This window comes from Dermacentor variabilis, chromosome 4, assembly GCF_050947875.1.
Source record: "Dermacentor variabilis isolate Ectoservices chromosome 4, ASM5094787v1, whole genome shotgun sequence".
Lineage (NCBI taxonomy): Eukaryota > Metazoa > Arthropoda > Arachnida > Ixodida > Ixodidae > Dermacentor > Dermacentor variabilis.
In genome coordinates, this window is record NC_134571.1 from 70,671,882 (window position 1) to 70,697,350 (window position 25,469).

At 47.1% G+C, this 25,469-nt stretch overlaps 2 protein-coding genes across 3 annotated transcripts in view; both read left to right on the forward strand.

Annotated features, from left to right (window-relative positions):
• LOC142579335 (uncharacterized) overlaps positions 1-25,469 on the forward strand; it is a 163,931-nt gene that overhangs the window by 122,772 nt on the left and 15,690 nt on the right. The gene's annotated exons all lie outside the window — the stretch shown is intronic.
• Positions 11,475-12,668, forward strand: LOC142577647 (putative MFS-type transporter C09D4.1). Its single transcript, XM_075687124.1, has one exon. It carries the CDS (start codon positions 11,475-11,477, stop codon positions 12,666-12,668), a length of 1,194 nt encoding a protein of 397 aa, XP_075543239.1.

Sequence of the window (25,469 nt, forward strand, 5' to 3'; positions counted from 1 at the left end):
ACATGCATGCATACATACATGCATGCATGCATACATGCATGCATGCATACATGCATGCATACACACATGCATGCATGCATACATGCACGCATACACACATACATGCATACATGCACGCATACACACATACATGCATACATGCACGCATACACACATACATGCATACATGCACGCATACACACATACATACATACATGCATGCATACACAAACACACATACACACACACACACACACACACACACACACACACACACACACACACACACACACACACACACACACACACACACACACACACGCACACACTAGCACAAAAAACGCTGATGTTCTTAGATTTAGGTGCTCGTTAAAGAAGCCAAGGTGGTCAACATTAAGTGTTCCATCGGCGTTCTTTTAATTAAACGCTGGAAAAAAGCTACACAAAAGCTAGCACTTGAGATCACTCACCTGAAAATTACTTGTCTAGCCGTCGAGTTGAATTTGATACGTTTCCGTTTAACGCTGAACCCCGGCCGTCTGTTATATAAGCGGCCTGTTACAAGGTAATTTAACGCAAGTGCGATACCATAAGGCGTGAATATCTTCTCTGCGTCACTGTCGCATTTCATTCATTCTGCTCGCGACTTCGCACAGCCAGATTTGAAACATTTCATTCATTCTATAAACTTTTATCATCTCTGCTTGCTGTCAGCACCGAATCTCGTACCGTTATTTGTTTCTAAATGAAGTACCCGACAGACTCTTGGAGCACTCCTTTCGGACACTGCCAATCTCGTTTTCCCATCTTCAGCTTAGGTCACCACCGGTTAAACTCACAAAATTATCATTTCAAGATTCTGCTAAACCGTAAGTTTTATCATCATCTGATATTCCCCGTCTGTTTTTCTTTTTTGGACAATCAATGGTGTACCACACGTCAGTATAGGTAGATTCTGCTACAAAAGCTGCGCTGCCGTTTTGCATCCTTAAATATTTATCCACGCAGGTCTGGTTTGGTGCTATTGCCTCTATGCCACATCTATGTAGATGAAATATTTGAACATGTTCTTATATGTATCCGGCTTGCAGCCCGAGAAAATTGCGCTCAAAAAATTTTGTCCAAAAACTACGTGTTCTTTCTTGTTCCCCGCTTGTTCCTTCAAGGATATTCATTCCTAATTATCATGCCAAATTGCTGCAGTTGTGTGCTTGAAATTATTGATTTTATTCGCAATAATTTGTCTGTGAATTTGGAAGCCATATGTTTTTTTATTTAATATTTATAATTCACTAAACATTCGTTGTTAGTATTCAATAAACGTTTACTATTTACCCTTTGTCCGAACATTTAATATTCATCCGTTCTTGCAGCTAAGGAACTTTGATGAATTGATCACTCACTGTTTAGAAGACTGTACACTATTCGAATCATCGTTCGTTTCTTTGTTCATGCTTGATCTGTCGCTGCAGCTGCGACTACCATCAGCCCCCTCCATGCAACACTGCAACCCTCTCCCTGCAGTGACACTAGTCTGTTGTGCCCCCTACGAATGGGTGTGTAGCCTTCACAAGTTCGCACACCTCCCTTCTAATGGCTGACTCGCCCATACGCAAGCACTGCAACTGTGAGGAGATTATCGAGCTCCTGCTCTGCCACTGCAATGGCTTCGCAGTCTAACGTCGATCTCTTGGGAGCGCGCTCATCTAGCCGGAAGGTTCACCCCTTACAGAGGCAATGATCCTGGGGGCTTGGCCTCAAGCCCGTAGCGCTACGAGTGCTCTAACAACTTTTCTAAAATCAACCAACCTGAGAAGAGGCTGATATACACACCCTGTCTACTAAGTGCACGCGAATTCTCCCTCCTATTGCCTTTGTCTTCTTGTTTCTTTCAATCTTTCGTCATCTGTCATCCGTGCAGGGTAGCCAACCGCAGATCCGTCTGGGTAACTTCCCTGTGTTTTTTTGTTTAACTGCATATCTTTATTTCTCTCCCCATAATATGTATTTCTACTTCAAAAAATTAAAAATTCAATTCTAGAGTTTTACGCGCCAAAACCACGAATTGATTCGGAGGCACGCCGCAGTGGGGGAATCCGGATTAAATTTGACCACCTGGACTTCTCTAACGTGCAACCAATGTACGGTACGTGGGCATTTCTGTATTTGACCCTCATCAAAATGCGGCCGCCGTGGCCGGGATTTGATCCCGCGCCCTCGGGCTTAGTAGCGCAACGCCATAGCCACTATGCCACCACGGTGGGTGCTTATTATCTATACCTCAATATTACGACATTCTTCATGGCCAAGTCACATGAGCCGGTAAAGCAAGCGCAATTATTTCGCAAGAAAATTAGCAATCTTTTTTATTTATTAGTAGAAGAGATCAGACAGAAGAAATTCTGCAGAACTTACCCATGACAGCATAGCCGCTGGCTGACACCTGAACATCGGCCAGAAGGCGAGTGGGGTGAGACGCTAAATGTGGAGACAATAGGAGAAAGGGCAAAAAAGAGGGAGAGAGAACAGCAGTGAGAACAAGATTAAAGATGAGCTATTTACAATATTTACAGTAGTTACAATAGCAAGAAAGCTGAAGAATAAGCACCTTGAAATAGCCCCGTGGCCCTGCTAGATGTATGCCAAATACCCCGATGTGGGTAGGTGCGATACATGTAACACAAAGTGTTGTAGTAGTAGTAGAAGACGAAGAAGAAAGAACCACCGCTTCATGGCCCTCGAGCGCCTCTTCAAAGAAAAAGAAATCGCACAACGCAGCACACCGTCTTCTTGACAGCTCGAAAGCTGCAGTGGCTAGACGATGAGCTCCAGTGATTCTCCAAATCCTTCCAGGAACATCGAAAGCAGCGCGTCTTCCCCAGGTATCCCGGTCCAAACCAGCCCAGCTTCATCGGTGCCCGCTGATACCAAGGAAGGACTTGAAGGTCTGGCTGTAAAGCCTGCACAAGTTGGAGGTAACCGTGATGAAGGTGGCCAGCAGGATGGGAAGAACGAATCGCTGCGCACACTTACTCCGGGGACTGTAGTGCCTGAAACGTCGCCAGTCCTGCAGCGGCGGGAAGCCGAAAAGGACAGCGCTGCACCTGGAGCTGGTAAGCAGACGTTACCGCGAAGTGTGTCTCAGACTTCCGTCGCAACTGTCCGTGTCGGCGGCACCAGTAAAGTCCCAGCGGAGGCTAACATTTCGGAAGGAAGTAGCTACGTCACGGCAGAATGCATGGCAAAGTCAATCAATCCCAGCGTTTCGGAACCCTCCAGCGTCTTCCAAACAACTCAAGAACTCGGCCCCGTGAGAGGCCCCTTGTACATCAAGCTAATAGGCGAGTCCTGCAAACCGAGACCCGCTGGAAAGCAGAATGAGCCTCACCTTGAAAGCACTGCCGAAGTGGTGGAGACGAAGGTGTTCTCGTGGAGATCTCCTGGAGATCTGGCTAAACAATTGCCCATTGAACAAATAACTGCAGTCGCTTCTGAAACTTCGAAGAGGAGCACTACGGAAGAAACTCTACTACCTACCGACAGTGTGAAAGCTTCCGACATCACAACACCGAACTCTGTGCAACTTGCGCCTAATTCTGAGAGCCAGCCGATGAAAATAACATCTGGGGAGGAAACAAAACAGAATGGCAAGGACAAAGTCACGAGCACTCCACCCGAAAGAAAGCAGCAATACCACACTGAACCTCGTTACAAAGACTGGCCAAAGCGTGAATCGGAGATAATACCAGACCCAGCGAGCGTTGTCTTCATGAAGACCAGTAAGCTGGAGCTGGCTGAGCTTATTTCACTTCCCCCCACCGAGCGTAGAAGGTCGTTTATACTCACGAAAACGACACAGCTGATGTCGTCGCAGCCTAACGACCAACCAGTCTATTGGGAATCTCTGCATGAAACCAGCGATGCTGCATCCTCCTGTCAGGCGCCGGTAAAGCGAAACTCCAGCCCTATCGCCGGTAGTCGCGTCGGCCAAGTTGGCGTGTCAGCTGATGGCGCTGCTTCAGTTGCTACTACAGAGACTAAGCACAGGAAATCTATCGACGTAAAACGCACGACCAGTGCAGATGCCATAAATGTAGAGTTGGAAGTTTACTCTAACTTATACAGTCCAAAATCTCTGCTAGACTTTGAGAAAGATCAAATTGAAGACCCCGCGCACAAGGCGTCGACAGCTTCCCGTACGCTTTCTCCATCTGACAACCAAACAAGCGGGGACGGTGTGCTGCCTGCGTCAAGCAATGGCACTCCAGCATCGAAAGTGAAATCAACTGGGTCCCGCATTTCCAGGCTAACACAAACTATGTCAGGCCTGTTAAGCGATGCCACAGTGAGCGCGACGTCACGACGGTACTGGATACTGCTCACATTTTGCATCCTATCCATGCTCAATGCGTTCCAGTGGATACAGTATTCAATCATAGCCAGTGTAATTAAAGATTATTACGGTGTCAGCGAGGCAACGATATCGTGGACGTCCTTGTTGTACCTCATCGGCTACATGATCTTGGCATTTCCATCTGCCTGGATTCTGGACAACAAGGGTCTGCGGACAACGGTGCTTATCGGTGCAGTCGGAACTGCCGTTGGGGCATGCATAAAGACGTTCGCCGTGAAACCCGGGCAGTTCAACCTAGTTCTTGTCGGCCAAGCTTTCCCAGCGCTCGCCCAAGCATTCATCTTGGGCGTACCTCCCCGCCTTTCCTCAGCATGGTTCAAGTACGAGGAGATTTCGACCGCTTGCTCCGTTGCGGTGCTTGGAAATAATCTGGGCATCGCCTTGGGCTTCGTCATCCCGCCCAACGTCATTCACGTGGACGACGCGGAAACGTCTCTCCTTTACTTGTGCGGCTCTGTGGGGCTCGCGAGCAGCGTGTGCTTCTTCGTCATACTATTCGCCTTCGACGACAAGCCTGAGCATCCGCCGAGTTTCTCGGAGATGTTGAATCGCCGCAGGAAGAGGAGACCGTCGTTCTCGGCAGCGTTCAGCACCTTGCTCACGGACGTCAACTTCTGGCTCCTCTTGCTGTCCTACGGCATCAACACGGGAGCGTTCTACTCGATTTCGACGCTGCTGAATCCGGTGATCCTCGTCTACTTTCCGGGCGAGGAGAGGTTCGCCGGCTGGCTGGGATTGGCGCTGATCGTGTCCGGTCTCGTCGGCTCATGGCTCTGCGGGCTGGCGCTGGACCGGACGGGAAAATACAAGGAGGTCACGTTGCAGACTTACATACTTTCGACCGTAGGACTCTTCGCGTACACGTTCATCCTCTCACTCAGGTCCCACGTGTTGTCCGTTCTAGGCTGCCTCTTTCTCGGCTTTTTCATGACTGGTTACATCCCGATCGGTCTGCAGCTGGCAGCGGAGATAACTTATCCGACGCCTGAAGGAATCAGCTCAAACCTGATGAACATTTCTGCGCAGGCGATTGGGTTCGTCTTGATTCTCGTGTCGTCGTTGATCCAGGACGCCTACGGCGACGTCGTTTCTAACCTATGCCTGTCGGCGTTGCTGGTCGTGGGCTGCATCATGACGGTGCAGACGAAGGCGAAACTTAAGAGACAGGAAGCTTATAAGCAAGAGGTTACGAGGCGTTCTTTGGCTACACTACCTTCTGTCGTGGAGCAGCCTGCCGAGACCTTGATATCGTCGCCAGAAGATGAGCCTATCCTTCCATCCGCCAACAGTCCCGTGCATGACCAACCGTACGACGAAGCCTTAGTGCCGGAATCCACAAATGCACCTATGAGTGAATGAAAAGTGCCTGGCTGTGGATAACTAAAGCACAACTCACAAAGACGACTGCTTCCTGATCTGTTACATGGTTGTGATAAGCCTTGCTGAGCTATTTGTTGACCGCGAACCAAATAGAAGTACCCCACTGTGATGATGTGCTTCAGTACTACGAGCTCGTTAGAGAATATCCGTGTTGATACTCATGCTTCCAAACCTTGCTACTACTAGTGTACTCTTTTGTAATGTGAATTTATGTTCAAAAGAGATATTGCATTAGGCTTTGTCGTCTTCGAACAATTATACTGAATAACTTCATCACTCATGAATATGCATAAAGTCATGGATAATTTATACCTAACGTATGCAAAAACTACTAATGTGCCCGAATGTATTTACATTTACAACTACTGCTAAAAAAAACAATCTGCATGCGAATCAGGTCAGTCATTTCTACATGCTCATCATACGTATGTGTATCCTTCGTACGGGCACCGGAAGAACATTTCAATGACAAGCTAACAGGGAACTGTTGTGCAAATAAAGTTGCACAGTGAAGCTCGCTTTTACGTTGTCTCTCATGTGGTTGTTAGAGAACTCGGGAATAAGCTAAGGTGGAAAAGTTAATACAAACTCGCGGTTCGAAAAATTGCTTACATTCAGTATCGCACTGAAACTATGTTCCGGCCTGTACGGGTACATTGGTCTATTTTTCCGTCCTGCCGCGGAAGTGATAATCTTCAATGCTTAATTTTTATCACACATTTATACCCTTATAACGGGATGACTCATTGCTATCTTACGGCATCTGGCGAGTAAAGCGCAGGCTCTCATGTTGTAAAGCAGAGTTCCCGTGCTAGAAGCCTTGTGCCCTATAACGTAAAACTTTTCCAATATGTTTTTATTACAATCTCGTAACGTCAAATTTGCGTAACCGCCGACGCAAGCATCAGGCAGTCACCCGCAGGGTTGTCTCAACAGGCCAATCAAACGCTCGCCTCGTTTTAGGCGGTCAACTTTGTTTGATCAAAAAACAAATAAAATTGCCTACACTGAGCGGCTTGTCTTATCTAATTGGCTTGCAAGAGCCGAGGAGCACGCTCAAGTGGAGAGGGATTTGATGAGGCCGAGCCACTGCACTGAATATCGATAACCCGATGAAGAGGGTGGTGCCGGCGTCTGCGATTGGTCCGCTTTCTCTTAGCTTGAGGTGGCTGGTCGAAAATCGCGGCGGCATGCAACGGAAGCTTAAGGATGACGTTAAACGGATCCTCAGCAAAGAAGAGTTGGCAGAACGAGGTTGTAAACGTGCCGAAAGTGGTCGAAAATGTTACACGGCCACGCAAAACGTTTTATCACACGCAAGTAAACCCATGCTCTCCGGCAGGTGCGAGTAGCCAGCGTCTGAGCGATCGGCGGCAGCCATCTTTTATTGCTTTCGGAACGGGGCAGCCTGCAGCGATTCCGAGGAAAATACAGTTTTGTTCGGCATATTAATGCATCTTTATCGCGTAGACGTCACTTTGACGCGGTGAGTTTTTGCGGTTTTGTGACGTCGTGTTACAGGCAGGTGAAGTGGGTGCAGCCTGAAAACTTTTGACCGATAGCTGAGGGCAAATGACGAAAAGGCGTCGAATCAGAAATAACTATGTTTCTTTTGTTCAGTCAAATTATGCATAATCAGTGTGTACACGTCATATCAGATGGGGAGATATCGCGGTTTTCGTGACGTCGCGTGACCGACAGGTGAAGGGGGGGCGGGGGGTCCAGGAAATTTTTTCACCAATCGCGGAAGGCTGATTGCAGAATTGGAATAGAGAAGTTTGGAATAGTTTTACGTTATAGCGGCCCTTTCCTTCCTAAATATAAGTGCACTTATTATCAAAACAAGTTAATTAGCATCTGAAAAATAGCTACAGGACATTTAGTTAACACGAGAAATGAATGTTTGAACGCTTCAGACGTTACAAATCTAGATTTTATTCTGAGTTTAGAAACGAAAGCGCCCAAGAATTTTGTAAATTGTGACCCCGAATGGACGCCCTAGAGAGAGATGCTTTAACTGCAGCGCCATGGGGTTCCAGGTGCATAAACCACTGCTGCAATTGTCAACTCAGCACATGGCACGAATACTCGAGGGGTATTGGTCTTACGGAAAGTGGCAAGAAAAATGCTCACCCAACAAGCAACGAGCAAAAATATTCTCTCACCGATGATTACCACACTTCCTGATGCGAAATTTTAGTGTAGCTCTACACGTGTTTTCATTTCGCGATATATTGGCTGGCGCAGACAATCTTTCCCGTGTGGCACGTTGCAAACGAAGCGAAGTGTGGCGCAACTGCCTTGTTAATCTGGAGATCCCGAGAGCCAGCGCGCGGGTGACGCGAGGGCGCGATTCACGGCAGCTGCCGCCGACAGAGTTCCCAGACAACGCGCGCTACTCTGGCGCCATCTCGTAGCCATCGGCGCCGCACTATGCGTTTCTTCTTACGCGTTCGCCATACCCTCTTCCGCTTTCCGACTCATGGTTGCGCTGCACTCTCCTCTCCGCCTTCCTCCTCATATCTTTCATCCCCCGCTGCGCTCCGCGTTCGGTCGGTTACGCCTCAGGAACGTGGGCCTAAAAGCTGCGCTAAAGATACATTGGCATGGAGTAATGATTGAATGACTAGAAGTACAGAAGATGAAAAGAAAACAAGAAATTGACGGCGCACGACCACTTGCCGGTATACCTTAGCGGCTGACGAGAATTTGTTGCGAGAAATTTTGTCTGCAGGGTGGTTCTTCTTTTTATCATCGAGAATCCGCAGATTTATTGTTGAAAGTCGGCGAATTCTATAACTTCCTTAGGCTACCTAATACTGTGCCACCATCTACTCTGTTTTAGTTTTCTTGCTCCTCTTCTGTTGCTATATTACGCCGCCTCTTGCAAGCCCTACTCACTGCGTTACCTTCTAACTCCAGCAGAAATATCAGTCACAGCCGTCTGACTTCTGTTCCATACTGTCATCCCGCTCCTCTTAGAGTCACGCCCATCAGTTTTCGCGGATGTGTGTAAACCGACGACATAAAAACCCCATACTGCGGAGAACAGCTAAAGAAAGATATCGCTTTAAAAAGAAAACCCGGGAGACAAGGACTCTAGCTCGGAAACATGGCACTGCAAAGTGTTGGAAACGGTAAAAAAATACAAATGGCAAATGGTAAAATAAACGAAACAAATTCTTCAGTACAATCACAGAGTTGAACACAATGTGTAACTTTCACAGGATACAGTGATATTAGATTTTTTTTTCATTGCGGAGAATCTTATGTAGTTACACTGTCGAACGGTCACATCCCCAGCTGTCCTGTTATCACGCCTATCAGTAGCATCAGTGGCCGGCTCCCTGAATGTTATTCAGTCACTGCCTCACTTACGTACAGCAAATTTTGTTAATGCGGATCCTGTTCTATGGGGCACTTTGCTGGTCTGTTTGATGATTTCTGTAAAGAATGGCACAAACCCACTGTGAATTTGGATCAGCCAAGTCACGCATTGTATTGCAACAGCAAAACGATAAGTATAAATGCAAAACAAACTGATGAAAAAAATAAAGCTAATGCAGAATACAGTAAGACTTCCTGCAAAAAACAAAACGATTATAAAGAGATCATAACTACGAGAAATCAAAGGAGTGTTGTAAATGGGCACATGACGGGTTACAAGTATGTGAAACAGGTCAATGAGAAAAAATCTGACGCTTCACGACATTAACGCGCTGAAAGCGTGCCGTATTATTCGGCAAATATTCTGTTAGCCGCAAGAAAAATCAGGCACAGTATTATACGACTCAGGCCATGGTTAGCAAGGCTAGTGCGCTGGAAGAGGAGAAGAAGAAGGTGACGAAGAAAAAATCTACTGCCAAGAGCGTATTCCGTGTTCGGTTTTGATGCTCACCCTCTAACTGTGCTCTCGTCACCCGAAGGCACCAGTGATTGCCACTTATTCGGTGAGGCTCAATTCTTGGCGAAGTTTGAGATGCAGCCATCGCAACTAGCTGCAAAGCCAGCTGATACCGACGACGCTTCGTTTGAAACTGATGCCAACCGTCTCGGTTCTCCTCCCGCTCAAAGTGGTCCAATTCATCAAGCTCCTTCAGAAAGAAAGCCACGCACTGCGCCTCAGCGTCCATGGCATGATGACTGGTCACCGCTTTACGAATTGGAAAGCGTGAGCAGCCATTCACCTCCAAGCACTGAAAGTCAAGAAACTCCGCGGGACACTTCCGTAAGCAGCTTGCCCAGCGAGGCCGAGCCTATCATTTCAGGGACTCCTCAGCCGCGCATAGCCATCAAGGAAAAGCGAAGTCGTGGCCGTGAACCAGACACCCGTACCACTTGGGAGACGAAGCCGTCACCAGTAACTCAGCGATCGCCAGCAGGCTCACCTCATTTCATTTTTCAAGACAATCGTGCGAAGCCCATGAGCACAGTTACTTTCTCCAGCGAAGCTAAGCCGGCCCCAAATATGCCTGCACGTGCTTCAGACTATCCCATATCAATACTGAAGAAACCGGTCGAGTATTCTTCCAGCTCATCGGAGAGCCCAGTCAAGAGTCCTCCCTTGGGAAGTTCCGACTCAGTCACTAATCCAGCTCCTACGAAGGATGAACTGAGGCTGTCCAGTATATTGCGTGAACGTGGATCACACGCGAAGGAGGCCTCGGCTGACACCACAAGAACGCCACTAAAAATCAGGACAGCCGAACATTCATCAAAGCTGCCCTTTAGAGTCGCAGCACACCACGATCTCGAAAGCAGACGGTCTGCGTCCCCTGCCCTTCTGACTTCACCTGTCGGATCACTCCCGTCGGTTCCCTCTCAAAGTACAACGGCATACCAAGGAAACGTCGAACCGGTAGCTAATAAGACTTGCACACAGCCTGGCACCACAAAAAGAAGCGAAATTTTGTCTCAGCCTTCTACTGGCGCTAGGGAGGAGGAAAGTGGCAATCTGAGTCCGCCGATAGCAATTCGCGAGCCTTCGCGGAATGGCACAAAGTGGAAGAGGCTTTTGATCGAGCCTAGCCGCCGGCGCACATATTGGGAGACGCTGACTGAAAGCGACACGGGTACCGCGGTCTGCGAACTATCCAAAAGTTCATCTGCGATGGTTCTTCCCAGTGGCAGTGAACCTGTGATAGGAAGTGTGCCGAAAGCAGTCGACCAAGGGGTCGGACCCGGCTCAAGAGCTGGCACTTGTAAGAAAGTCCTACTTGTATCCGCTTCGGCAGACCCTGCCGTCGACGCGGCACTTGCTGCGCCGGAAGGTCGCTATGGTGGGACTAATGTCACAGGACTCGACAGCTACGAGAGCAGTAGCTCAGCAACCGAAGACGAAGTCGTTTCCCAGGTGTCCACCCAAATCCACTTGCGACCAGTTCCGCTGCAAGAAACTTCGGAATTTAGACTAAAACGTGTCCGACCAAAAAAAGGAGAGGAACGCGGCATTACGACGCTCTGGAAGACTTCCATGGTTGGCCACTTCACCACGTCTATGTCAACCGCGTTTCGAGACATCCTCGTAATGGCGACGACTCGTCGGTTCTTTATGTTAATTATTTTCTGCGCAACTACCATCATGCCAGCATTCCAGTGGATACAATATTCCATCGTTTCTAACATAGCTGAACAGTACTATAACGTGGGCAGCACTGCAGTGTCCTGGACAGCGATGATTTACTACGTCGCTTACATTACCATGTCCATCCCGTGTGCGTGGATTCTGGACATCTACGGCCTACGCGTCGCTGTCCTCTGCGGAGCTTGTGGCTCAGCGATCGGCTCCTGCATCAAGTTATTCAGCATAGGTCCCGATCTGTTTGCTACTGTGCTCATCGGCCAAGCGTTCCCGGCGCTTGCCACTGCCTTCACGTCCGCCGTACCTGCTCGGCTTGCGTCGGCTTGGTTCAAATACGAAGAGATATCCACGGCCAGCTCGGCAGGCATGTTGGGCGTTCAGCTGGGCACCGCGCTGGGATTCTTCGTGCCGTCACAGGTGCTCGACAAGAATGACATCCAAGGATCTCTCAGAACGCTCTGCATTGGAGTCGCAACCGCGAGTTGCCTAACGTTCCTCGTGGCTATTGCGTGCTTCGAGGAAAAGCCTGTGCACCCCCCCAGCTTCTCGGAGATGCTTAACCGCTACGCGGACATCAGGGTATCTTTCGGGGAAGGCATGCACGTGTTGATAAAGGACCGCAACTTCATCTTATTGCTGCTCTCCTACGGAATCAACACCGGCAGCTTCTATTCGATGTCGACTTTGCTCAACCCTGTGATTACGAGCTACTTCCCCGGTGAAGAGAGCTTCGCTGGCATTCTGGGGTTGTCCATGATTATCTCTGGATTTCTAGGGTCCTGGGTCGGCGGCGTCGTTGTCGACAAGACGGCGATGTTCAAGGAAGTCACGCTCGCAGCCTACATTTTCTCGACGATGGCGATGCTCCTGCACACGATCGTGCTTCTCATGCACTCGTATTCACTGACCATCATAGTGTGCGTGTTCTTGGGCTTCTTCATGACGGGCTATATGCCTCTCGCGGTGCAACTTGGTGCCGAAATCACGTATCCTTTGAACGAAGCGCTGCCAGCGAGCCTGCTAAGCATGTCCGCGCAAGGCACGAGTCTGATCCTGACACCTATTTGCAGTTTCGTGATCGCCAAATTTGGACACGTCGCCTCGAACGTCGCAATCACTGGAATGTTAGTGATCGGCTGTCTGATGATGGCTGTGCTTCGCGCAGAACTTAAGAGGCAAAAGGCTTTCATGCGTGTGCAGCGAAAGCGCTCGAGTACGATTCCTCGGTATGAATCCAGTCGCGCGCCGAGCTCGGTCAGCGAAGAGTTGGACGCAGAAACTGAACGAAGCAAGGACACTGCGTCTTCGGTATAAGTTGCTGCCTATACGGCAATCTTCAATTGTCGTCCTTTATTTGTGTTTCTCGCTCTGCATTTTCGAATTCTTAAAGCAACTATTTTCTGGCTATGAGTGTACGATTTCAGCGCTGTCTTTTCGCTTCAATAGAATGCACCTTATGTTGCTGTGTAAGGAGCGGCGGCTTCTTGTAAAGGCAGCTTCTGTAACATGCATCATTTTGTGTTGACGAGAATTACAAGTTCGAGAGAGAATTCTGTGAGATATCGCTCTGCATCAAGATAACGTTTTGCCAATGTACTTCCTCTTAACAATCCATTATAGAAGCGCAATCGCGTCATGTACCTCTGTGTTGTCGTGGATGGTGTCTCTGAGTGTTTCTTTACTTGCATTAGTTCTCGCGTTTGTTTTGACACTACGATAATACTTCGAAATTCAACACAATTTATATGAACCTCCTTGAACGTGTAGCACGCGATACTTTGCGCCGTGAAGCTATCATGAAAACACCTTTCCTATCCTCAATGTAGTTGTGACGTTGGAATTTGCTCACGTATAAGGTAAGAGGAGTGGACATCATTTACTTGCGTTAGCTTTAACTCCTCCGATACTGTTTGCTGATACTTGCATGCTAAAGCTGCAGAGTTAATGTGGTTATACATACATTACAGCGGCAGTACATTAGCCTGATTGCGATGCAGTCAAACCAAACAAACAATCAAATCGCATTCAACAATTATGCAGCATAGCCTGCCATATATCTGCATCGTTTCCGTATTGAAGCGTGGCTAGTAATACTTATGAGAACGTTTTGTAGAAGCCAGAAAGTCAGTCGTAATTCATGAGACAAATAAGCTCCTCCGATTCTCAGCCAACTGCTGCTGAGCGCCCGGGTGCCTACCGTTTGTAGATGGGACGTCACACTTTCCAGAGGAGCGTTGGGCCCAGGTGTATCAGTTATAATATTTACGATCCTTTGTCAGACAGCTCTCAAAGTGGCAGTAGCTGAAATAGGCGAATGACCCCTTCTGCTTTTTGTTTATGCTGTCAATTTTAAAAGACATTTTCCAAGCTTCTGTTTTCTAAGAAAACCAGCTTAGCTACATGACCGCCTTGCTAGATGCATCGAGTTCGATAATGTTCCAAAAACTGTTTGTAGGTTATACATCGCTTCGGTAAAAATTTTAGAGACGCTTAAGCTTAGCCCTTAAAAGTGGAACGCAATAATATTCAAAGATTCTTGACTGCTTCTCACGCTTCCCGGCAACTGCTACTTATGTAACCATAATGTATACCGGGAAGCGCGTGTGGCCAATGCTATGTACAGAGGTGAGGTTTTTGGTAGAAACACGGCCTCTTGCGTGGGCCGATTGCGTGGGCCGAAAGGTAGAAATATGACTGAGCGCAAAGCTTTCCCCCATTGCAAACTGAATCAATCAGTCCAAAGCTAACGACCACGCAACAAACCCAAGAAATGCTGAACGAACCAATGCAATGCATATGTGATTTCATTGCTTGTTTAGACTTGTATTTTTTGAACGTTAAAGTTGAATGAAGGCACATTCCGTTAAGTTGCATAGCACCTTTTGATTTTTATCAACGGTCACGGGCGTCTGACACCATGCGATCCCGTGTATCGGCAACGGCATGCACAAGCCATGCGCATCCATCGACAATCCGATTCTAGCGTGCGCATCAACGAGACGGAAGCCAGACGTCGTCGCCGCGCTTATACCGAGGTTCGCAGCTGGGAGAACGCGGCCAAATGCTAACGACTCAACGCGGAACCACCTGAAGAGTTGCGTCTCTTCAGGTGGTTCCGCGTTAAGTCGCTGGCGTTTGGCCACGTTCTCCGATTTGCGAACATCGGGATCAGCGCGGCGACGACGTCTGGCTTCCGTCTCGTTGACGCGCACGCTCGGTTCGGATTGTCACATTTATGGCTTGCAACACGCGCCCCTAAGCTTCATATTAGTTACAATTGGCATTCGTTGTTTTCAGCGTCGTAAACAGACCGGAAACGTCGGCTAGTACTCAATAAGTCGAATAAAGCGCATGTTCCTTTATGGTTTGTTAACGCTTAGTAGCGTGCGAATATATGTCGATTTTGTATTCGTGTAATGAGTGTTGCTTTATAATTACCGAGGCACTGTATTAAGTTACAAGTCTACAGGAATTTTTTATGTTGAAAATTTTCTGTATGCCCAGAACTGTAAAATTAAAAATTTTTTTCTTCCTCAGTTTCACTACCTGTTCGTGTAGAACAGAGTTGTTATTGCTCGTGTGTGAGAAGCGTTTTCTGAACTGTATGCAGGAGCGGGTACATTTGTCAGGTACGCACTCTTTTATTTCGGACTTTCACTTTGAACTTGCAAGAAATAAAAAAAAAATGTCCGAAAGTTCCGCAAAGTAAAAGTGTGTTTGTAGTAATCGTTGTTTTCGGCAACAGAAATTTCCACCATCGCATCACACCATTTCTTGCCAAGTCAGCGAAACCCGTCACCATCCTGTACTGAAAGGCGCGATATCATGGTACCCCCACACGCATCAAATTCGTCGTGAACATTGTAACAGTTATCACGACTTTGTAATTAGCACTGTGATTTACGAAAGGCGTTAGAGCAAAGAAAAACTCCCAGTAATTTTCTTACTCACGTGGCGGCGACACCCAAGCCATGCAGGGTTAGCTAGATCATGATGCGTACGCCGAGAGGAGACAAATACGGCAACTGCATCGTATTTTGCGCACTTCGCTAATGCATCACGCTATCCCTCCTCATTTCCTCGCGCACATGGTGGGCGGCAAGTTGGCCCGTGAGCTTGACGCGGCACCGTATCTTCTTTCGGACTCGTCCGTAACCGTGAGACGCTGTTGACTCACCCGAGCACTGCGCGACGAATGCTCGACGGTGCGCGGCCGCTCGCGGCATACACCGTAATTTAATCCACGGGAGTCGAGTGGCGTGACAGATGACTGTGCGGTTGGACACTATTTCGGGGAGGTGGGTAGCGTGTGGAAGCTTCGGATTACGATGGATTAGCATGAGAACTGGGCAGTGCATGCCTTTTTACTTTGCTCCCGCGTCGCCGAGCATATTTTGGTGGCAAAACAAAATACGTGCATTCCTTCTTGATGAGCCCCTATAGTTGGTAGCGTAAAATGTCCTTGGAAAGTGTTTTCTTTCTTTCTTTCTTTCTTTAGTTCGTTCGCTCATTCGTTCTCTCAAGTATACAAGTTTGTCATATGAGGCCACGACATAAATCACCTATAGACTTTTCTTTTAAGAAAAACTTAAAACGTGATCAAACTACAAGGTATAGCGCGAATGTGACGCGCAGGAACAGTGCTTCGTTTGCGCCCCTCTCCTCTGGTGCTGCCGCGCCTCAAGCACGTTGTTCAAAGATTGAAAGGGAGTTGCTAACTCGCGCGCATCCACACCCCTACAAGAAATGTAATCCCTGTGTTACAAGAGGGTGTAGCTGCAGATCCTTCTGGCATCGTGGGTGTTTATTTTCACACGTGCTACTTAGTTTAGGGACATGACGCTTACGCCTTCGAACAATTGCCCTAGTTTATGGGCAAGTAACAAAGAGAGAGAGAGAGAGAAACAAAACAGAGGCAGGGAGGTCAACCCGAAAAAAAAAAAACATCCAGTTTGATACGCAGCACAAAAGGAAGGGGGAAAGAGAACTAAGGAGATAAAACAAGAGAAAAAGTAGTAGGGGGACGGGAATTATCGCGCAAAATTCTGAAGCACCACTCGTCACTGTCGCAGTCTATATCGCAGGCCCGAGGACCACATTTAGGGAAAAAATCCACAGTGCGTTAGAACAACACTGTCAGCCACCAACGCTTAATAGCGGCGCACCTGCTGCTCATGGTGTTCTAAATCCTCGGCATAGAGTCACTGCATTTGACGTACCGATGTGGCGTTCGTCAACCGCATTCGTGCTTTTGTTGATAAGAACTAGAACAAAACCTACGCCTATAGTATCAGAGAGACGGACAGCTTCTATCCGAAATTGACAGGCCATTTTAAGCGCATAGGAGCGCCGTACGGGTTTGTCTAGTGCTTTCTAAACAGTGTTGATTGATCGCCTCATTTTCAAAATTCACCGAGTGCGTATATCACGCTCATCTAAAGCCTCTAGAACTTCCTGCACCTGATATATCATTAAGGCCTAAAGGCTGCTTATCTTATCAATACCAGTTGTGACGCTCCATAAAGCAACTAGGTGCTCTTATTTTTGGATGTAACGGATTCTGGAACCATTCACAGTTTATTCAGTTGACATCGAGAGGGCGTTCACTTTTTTCTTCGGAGAAAAATAATGCTCAAAATGGCACGAAACAAGCGCAATGACAGAAAATACGTTAGAAATGCAGCTGCGACATCGGCGCTTTAGTTGCCCAACAAAGTATTGTTGTAGTTTAGAGACGACAGCAGTGGGGTCTATCAAATAATGAAGGTCGAGTAACGATGTAATTCTACTCGAACATGGCTTTATATTTTCGAATTCGTACACGCATCTGTCTAGATTGTAGCGTGACCCACTTGCTGCTAATGCCCCTGAAGAGATGTTTCGCTCTATCGCTAGATGGCGCCTCACAGCTGCGTGTCTCTCGCACACCAGTTTGAATTCACGCGACAACACCTGGCGGTCAGGAGACTGCAGTTTGTGAAAGCTCTTTCACTGGCACTATGTTTCAAAATCGTATGCAGATGGCCAAAATATCGGGTTTCTTGATTGCCCTGCAACCTACGAACAAAAAACAAAGATAGTAATGATTGCAAAATTGAAATGATCGCTTCCGAAATTAAAATATTTTGAGGACTTTCAACATGCTGCGAACACACGGATGCTACAAGATAAAGAAATGAAATAAATAAAAACTATGCCTTACCTATAAACAAATTATGAGACGAAGACAGCATTTTCGATCAACGTCCTTCTAGCCTGTTTTCTTTCTTCAGCACTTTCCGGGAGTATACACGAGCCTACCTCAAAAGCGGACTTTTACTGCGTCCCCCCAAACTAATTTTTCCTAAAACGGCTTTGAAGGATTCCTTCATTTTGATACGAGGTTATCAACTGGTAAAACTGATGAAAACTCATAGACTTTCAACGCACCATAATGTAGCAGCTATTTTCACGGGCGTCCTGACCAAGTAACTTTCAACAAAGAGCTTAGGCATCAGTATTACGGATTTATATTAAGACGCGGTTCCCGTACCATCTCAACTGTACTTGCGATTCGCGAACGCCCGGTCAAAGCCCCGTCGGCATCACGGCCAACTGACGCGAGCCCATTCCTCACGCGGCGATAAGCCTCGACAGCCAGCTAAGGAATCACGCGTTACGCATTCGGATCGTGGTGCTAGATAGCCACCTCACGCGCGAGAGCTTAGGAAGAAAATGCCGTTGCGAGCCGAGCCAAGCCGATCAGTGGCCCCTGCGTGCTCGGGGCATAAAGGGTGCGTATAATGCGCCAATTAAGAAGCAGCTTCACGGACGCCGTCCATCGCATACAGCCACACATAATCCGGTACATGTAAGCGGAGAAAGAACAAAAATATGCTTACATTCTTTTTTCCAGTCTCTTCATTTACGCAGCAGCTGCTTTATACGACTTGGCCATAGATGCCTTATAAAGCTTTCGCAGTTTACGATTACTTGTATTCGTTTCCCTGTTCTTTATCTTTTCCCTGTCGCAGTGTCATAACCGCTGGCAGCGGCTGGCGATGTTTCGTATGGTGATAAGATGGAGCAGGACCAAGGCAGCAAGTGTGCATCGGCTGCGGTTGAGATATGTTTGCTGAACGCGAGCTGGCAATTAAGTATATCGCGACTAGATCTTGCTTCGCATAAATTAACTTGTTGCGATGGGTTTCGTTGGTTGCAGTATACAGCAAGCAACATTCATGAGACAATAACCTATAGATGCTCTTTTTACTCATGGCAAGCCCGAATGTATTGTCAGATGATATCGATAGAGCAATGTGTATAATATCGTGCGCAAACAGGCAGGAAAGGAAGAACACATGCGTGCGCACACGCACGTAAACACATATACTCGCTCGCTCGCTCGCTCACTCACTCACTCACTCACTCACTCACTCACTCACTCACTCACTCACTCACTCACTCACTCACTCACTCACTCACTCACTCACTCACTCACTCACTCACTCACTCACTCACTCACTCACTCACTCACTCACTCACTCACTCACTCACTCACTCACTCACTCACTCACTCACTCGCATGCACAAATCCACACAGACAAATGAAACGGAAGGAGACACCACAGCCGTCTTTTGTTACTAAAGATACACTTGAAAAGGCTCCAACACACGATAAAACTTTAGGCGGCACCGCCTTAGAGTGTCCCGAGGTGTGCACGTCGGGCCAGAGAAAAATGTGAGGAAAGAAACCACGAAAATGCTTAAACGCGCGGATTACGGTAAGAATGGCACACATACAACGTAACGGCGCCATGGCTAGGGCTCTGCGGCACTTCAGGGAGCGGTGATTAGAAAAAAATATTGCCTCGGCGCGTGGTCAGAATCAGGGAGCGGCTCCTGTAGAAGGAAATGGCGGGATTTGCTCTCGCAGGCCGAGTACTTTCAACACACTGCCTGGGTAGGCCAAGCAAACAAAAATAAAAATTGTATTTCAAAGCAATAGAAAAGAATGTAGAGAAACGATGAAAAAGACTGCTTTTATAGCTACATTGCAACGAGGCACTTTGGGTGTCAGGCAACTTTCGCGTCATTCGTTACATAAGCAGAGATGTCTCAGCTACAGTAAACTTCAATGGCTTAATGCCTGCGACTTTCAAGAATCTTAAAACATCGCGATAGTGTCTATACGCGCCTTCATTGTGTTAAAAAGAGCTGGCAATTGCAGGCATCCCCAACCAGCGACATCTTCAAATTGCACAGTCACTACGAAGGTTGCTGTAATCGAACAGTCCTTGATATTACGCAAGCGTGGAATTTTTGCGGAGTCCCGTGTCACATTTTCCTTTCATTCTATTTAACCTTCGCGGTCTGGCACAGATGCAAGCTTTGGGCGAAATTCTCAGGCTGACAGATGTAAAAGGCGCCGCAAATAGTATGATAAACAAGGATGGGATGAGACAAATATGCCGCCTGTCAAAGACACACAGACGACCTCTGGTTGTGCGACAGTAATTAATTGCGACAGTATAGCGTAGCTAATGAAGGAACCACCTACCCAAAGTCACTGCACCTAAACAGAAAAATTAAACAACATAGCAATATAGATATCAAAAATTGAAAAACAAAAACAAACCTTTAACAGTAGCTGAGTATAAAAAAGAAGTAACCGCACTATATAATAAGATTATTACATAGAGTTTCGAATGCACACATCATTGGTGTCTTATATTATGTAGTTATTTAACATCGCAATCCCGTGAAAAAGATTTTCCTTGCGGGGATCTTTCTTGACCTTAGAGTTCTTGTGCTGTAAGAGGGGTTCAGCCAAAAGCGCTCAAAAAGGCCAGTTAGGAAATGCGTAAGAGGTAATTAATTAATTAATTAATTAGCAAGAAAATATTCGGTCCTGCTCGTCATGTTCTTTGGGTTTGGTTGTAGTGTGAATGTATTAAAATATTATTCACATGTTGATCATGTCTCACCAACGTGCTTTTGTTTTTGTAACTATTTCTTTATTCAAGCTGACAGCATGCAGCCTACTTGGGAACGCATTATTGGTACTCCCGACTCTTTAAATCATGTAGCGCTTATAGCCACCAGGCAGAGGAAGCCTAAATAAACTGCCATTTCCAGGGCCTAATGCGTTTCTAGAGCTGTAATGTGTATTAAACGGGCTGAGACAATTTCCGTGACAAAAGAGCCCGTGCACAAACTTTTTAACGTGCTGGTAGAGGTAAATCCGAGAAATACGAAAGCACGGAAGGAGCAAACTTAAATTTGAAGTGTAGCATTTGAGATGTCTTGTTGCATGCTCACACGAAACTAGAAAAAAATAATGTTTTGAACGCCATGGAGGAAGTAGATTACAAGAAATGTTAACATTATATATTTGATAGAAAGTTCTCTTGCTAAAAAAAGAAAATAAGAGCGATGAAATTTTACTTTTAAGTTATTTAGTGTTTGGGTGATAGCCGTTTTGTTTGAAGCATATAAAAATATTTATCAATATTTTCTCAAAAGTTTCTTGGCTAGCACTTCTACAGCTGACTTTGTCATTCATTCATTCATTCATTCATTCATTCATTCATTCATTCATTCATTCATTCATTCATTCATTCATTCATTCATTCATTCATTCATTCAATGTAACACGGGGGAACACAAACAAGAGCCTGCAAGCGACGCAGCATTAAGAGTCGAGTGATCGGGAAGAGAGAAAGAGGAACGCGTGCACATACGCGCCACGCCGTTCGAACAGCATCGGGGGGGAAAGGAGGCAGCGATCGACTCGCCCGGCGATATCTTAATGAGGAGTGCTCAGCGAGCTCTTCAATGGCAGCGCTGGCACTGTGCTTCCCTTCCCGCTCCGCCATCGCTCTTTAGGCAGCCGTATCGCGGCTGTCGGTCCCGTGCTAGGTACAAGCCGGGGTGCCATATTCGCGCAGCAGCACTTGAGGGATGAGTGCCTCCGGCAGCCACCGGAATCGGCTCAGCTCCGGCTATCGATCCTCGCTTATCGGAAAACCATTCTTTGCCTCACCCCCCCCCCCCCCCCTTCTTCTCGTCCTCTGATCGTCGGTTTGCCACCGAAACCAGTTCTCGCGCGCGACCGAGAGAAGAGGAAAGGAAAGGAAACGCGGAGAGATATGGGCAGGAGAACGCTGATCTTGTAGCGGGGATTCCTTCGCACTTTCTTAGCCTTTTCTTCCTTATCCTTTCTCTAGGGTCTACGTAAGCAATGCTGATGAGACAAGCTACTGTGGCTGTTCTCGCAGCAGTCTCCTACATTTCTTTCGCCTCGGCCAACTAGAATCCGCCAGGATCATCGAGGGTCGCGTAGCGAAGTGTTGCGAACGTAGAGAACGAGAAACTAAGACTAAAGCATGCCGAGATGGTTGCTTCTTCGACAAGGAACTCCCAGGCCTCAGCTGACAAACGTAACGAGCAGGAGCCTCGTGATAGGTGGATTTAAATAAAACGAAATGTACTCCGACCGTTAAAACAAGCAATGAAATGAAAGCGAAGTTTGAGAATCGTTGTTGGTATACTTAGAGAGGGAGTATAGGCATGTCATGTCTGCAACGGGCGTTATACTAAGTATGCAAATTAAGGGGTGTCTAGAAGAGACGTACCGATTGTGCCAAGACTGACGTCCGACATCTACCCGGTATAGAAATGTGCTGGGCGTAGCTGGACAGGTTATCTTGATGCGAATACAAATACCGGGCATTGCTGAGGTACTTCATTGCGTAAAATGCGCTCTCAATCCATACTGTCCTGTCCCACTATAATGAAGGTTTATGAATATCCCTAAAGAAACAACTAACGTTGATATTGATTAGTAATAAAGTAAAAGTGAAAAATAGAGCAAGAGAAGGTGTTTCAATTTTTATCAGTTACGCAAGCTGTACTTTCGCTGACCATACTGATCCCTTGCCTTAAGCCAAACATCAAAATTATGCAAATGCTACGTAGCTGGACAGAACTAAGGTAATGTTTGCCGTCACTTGCAGATATTCAGATTATGCTTTTTTTTTCATTCCGCCTAATTGGATAGTTATTCCTAATTATTATTCAACTTCTCTATTATTATAATAAGATGAAAAGTGTCAACGAGAAAATTGTAGAGCAACATGAAAAACTCCCGATACAGCTTTCTGTTGCTCAGTACGTGCTATATAATTGTGTTTTTCCGAGCGTGAAAGAAACCCGCGAATACACGCAAAGTGCCTCGAGCGGTCAGTGGCGCGGCAATTTTGCGCGTATTTGCGGCCTTCTTTCACGCTCGGAAAAACATTTATGTGGCACGTATTGCGCAACAGAAAGCCGTATCGGGAGTTTTTCATGTTGCTCTACAATTTTCTCGTTGACACTTTTCACCTAAGTATAGCAATCGCGAAGCTGACTAATTAATAAGGACAACTTATCTAATTACGCAGAATGCAAAAATGAGCTGGGTATTTCCAAACAACAGCAAACGTTACCTTGGTTCGGTCGAGCTGCATGGATTTCGAATATAATTAACGTTTGGCGGAAGTTAGTATTACGTGCATCACCCTGTATAATTCTGGACTATAGGTTCCAGAAAAACGTCCCTGAAGTTGCACCGTGGTAAAGGTGCAACAAACCATTTTATTAGGCGACGTTTCATCTTTTATAAGGAACGAAGAGAAAAAAAAATAGCAGTGGAGAAATGGTTTCTTTTCTTTTTTCAAGCAGTCAGTATGGCTAGTATATAGATAACTATGGCAGGAAGTTTAGCAGCCCAGATAATTGATAGGTCAATCTGTCCCTTAACTACATGCGAGATCTCATAATTGCAACCGCGGTGGCCCTGGCTGATTTGTTCATCTATCTTTCTCGGCTGAACTGCTCCCATGCTGACCCTAATGCCGAGACTCGTCACAGAATACTGCCAGCGCTCCCGTGGGAGTGATGAAGAGAGCTCTAATAACTGGCAGAATAGATTACACACGCCACATATATAAAAAAGATTCTGAAGGAAAAAGAAAACGACAACCAAGATCCTACGCCTGCACCTAGGAGGACGCAACGCAGGAAAGGCTGCCGTCACGCGAAGATGAAATGTCCCCTAGATAAACAAAAAGTTAACTCGCCATTCGTTTACACAGCAAAAGTACGTACCTTCACGGCGGCAGACGACAAGGCAAGACTCGGTGAGAACGAATAGAACGTAAAAGCAAAATCAGGGGGGCAGAGAAGGATGCTATACCGTTCAACCGAACAGCCTTCAGTTAATAGCTGCGAGAGAGCGCGCGGGTGCCACCAAGCGTCGTCACATACAGCCCTGCCCGTCGCGTCGGGACACCGGGCAGACCAAACTGCCAGGCAAATTTCCCCTTCTTAACGACGCCTTATTATTTCGGACCACGTTCCAGAAATCTTTCTCTTTCTCCCCCGTGTACGGTCGCCACTCGCTGCCACTGCTCTTCGGAAGACAAGCGGAGAGTGTCACCCTTGGAGTCGATGAAGAGGCGGGTACCACGAGAACATTAAAAAAAAAAAGGAAAGAGAAAGAAAAATCGAAGGGGAAAAACCTGGAGAGGCGGACAGAAGAGTAATAATCGAGTTTTATTTTTAGTTTTTTTTTTCGTGCTAGAAGACAAAATACGAGACCCGGGCGAAATGCGGAGGGTGAAGGTAAGAGCGCGGTTCGTATACGAAATACGTCATTTGTAATAATGTCTCGGTGCAGGCCGTGGTATCTGAGTGGATTCGTTCGCCGCGGATGAGCGCTGTTCTGCACCCCCCGTTGCGACAATGGCCACTCCCGCTGCGTTTAAGTAGGTATCGTCAAAGGGCGAAGAACGCGGATTAGCAATAAATATTACGAAAGCAAAAACGCAGATTAAGAATGGTCGTCAGCGTCAGAGACCGATACGTCAAGGACCACAGAGGGGACACCGGGGAGACTGGAAACCGTGTGCACCGAAAATTGAAAAAAAGAAAGATTAAATAAAAGAAACGCAAATAGATGGAAGACAATTCCAAGAGCGACATGAGCCTATGCAAAAAAAAAAGATTAAAAGAAAAGAAAAAAGATCCCGTGTCGCGCTTTCCTTCTGTGGCGCTGTTTTCTTGAAGTGCGTATGGGGATGCGGTATATATGCAAGCGACACACCGTACGCGCCACATCTTCATCCACCCTTTCACTTTCCTTATTTCTCTCTCTCTCGCTCCCCCTTAGACAAAGGATCGCCGCCTCCTCGTCCTAACGGCGGAGCGCTTAATGTCCTGTCCGTGCCCCGAGCAGCAAAAGTCGAGATAGGAATGAAGCGGTGGCAGCGGCGGCGGAAGTTTGGACACCGCCGTGCGCTCCGAGTTTTTTGTGCAGACCGAGACGGTAACGGTTCCGGGGTCGTCTCGCGCGCCATCGACGTGTGCGCTCGCGCGCGCGCGTTCTCCGCGGCCACGCACGTATAAGATCGAGCTCGTTTGCATAAAGTGCTCCAGGCACAGGCGGCGCGTAATTTAGAGCTTTATTAGCGTTCCGCGTGGGTGCTATGGCAGGGCCAGAATGCACAGAGAGCGGCCGGATGAGGTGGACCGTTGGGGGAGGGCGGGGATGTCTGAACGAGTGGTACAAGGAGCCAGAGATCGAATTCGGGTAATTTAAGAAACTGCTACGAGTCGCTGTGTTTTCCTATTATTCTTTCGTCTTTCTTTTCGTTATTCGCTGCTGGCTCCTGTCTGTATTTGACTGCGTCGCACAGTCGCAAGATGATGAGGGGGCAAATGTCAGTGCCTTACAATGGAGCCTTCTTTAATGAAGGTGCTGCTGCTCATTTTCTGGCGGCCCAAGGTGAATGGGTACGGAGATTACGAAAGATGTCCGGAGAACGTTGCTGAAAACATCAGTTGTGGAAGTTCTGTTTAACATCTTCAAGGACGCGAGGCTGTGGAACCAGTTACGTACATCTTTCATTCGTGAACGTAATAATATAAATCAGCCACTCATAGCGTATGCGAGAAGGCATGACCATAAAACGTAAGTACACGCACGTAATGTTCGGTTCGTGCACGTTGAGTAAGCTTAATGCGGAAGACTCATTTGTTTTAAATTCATAAACAGTTGGTGCTCATCTTGGCGCAATATTATCATGCGTGAAG

Bases quoted from the DNA above. Each gene is read 5' to 3' on its own strand.
- LOC142577647 (XM_075687124.1), top strand. From the start codon at position 11,475: ATGTCCATCCCGTGTGCGTGGATTCTGGACATCTACGGCCTACGCGTC.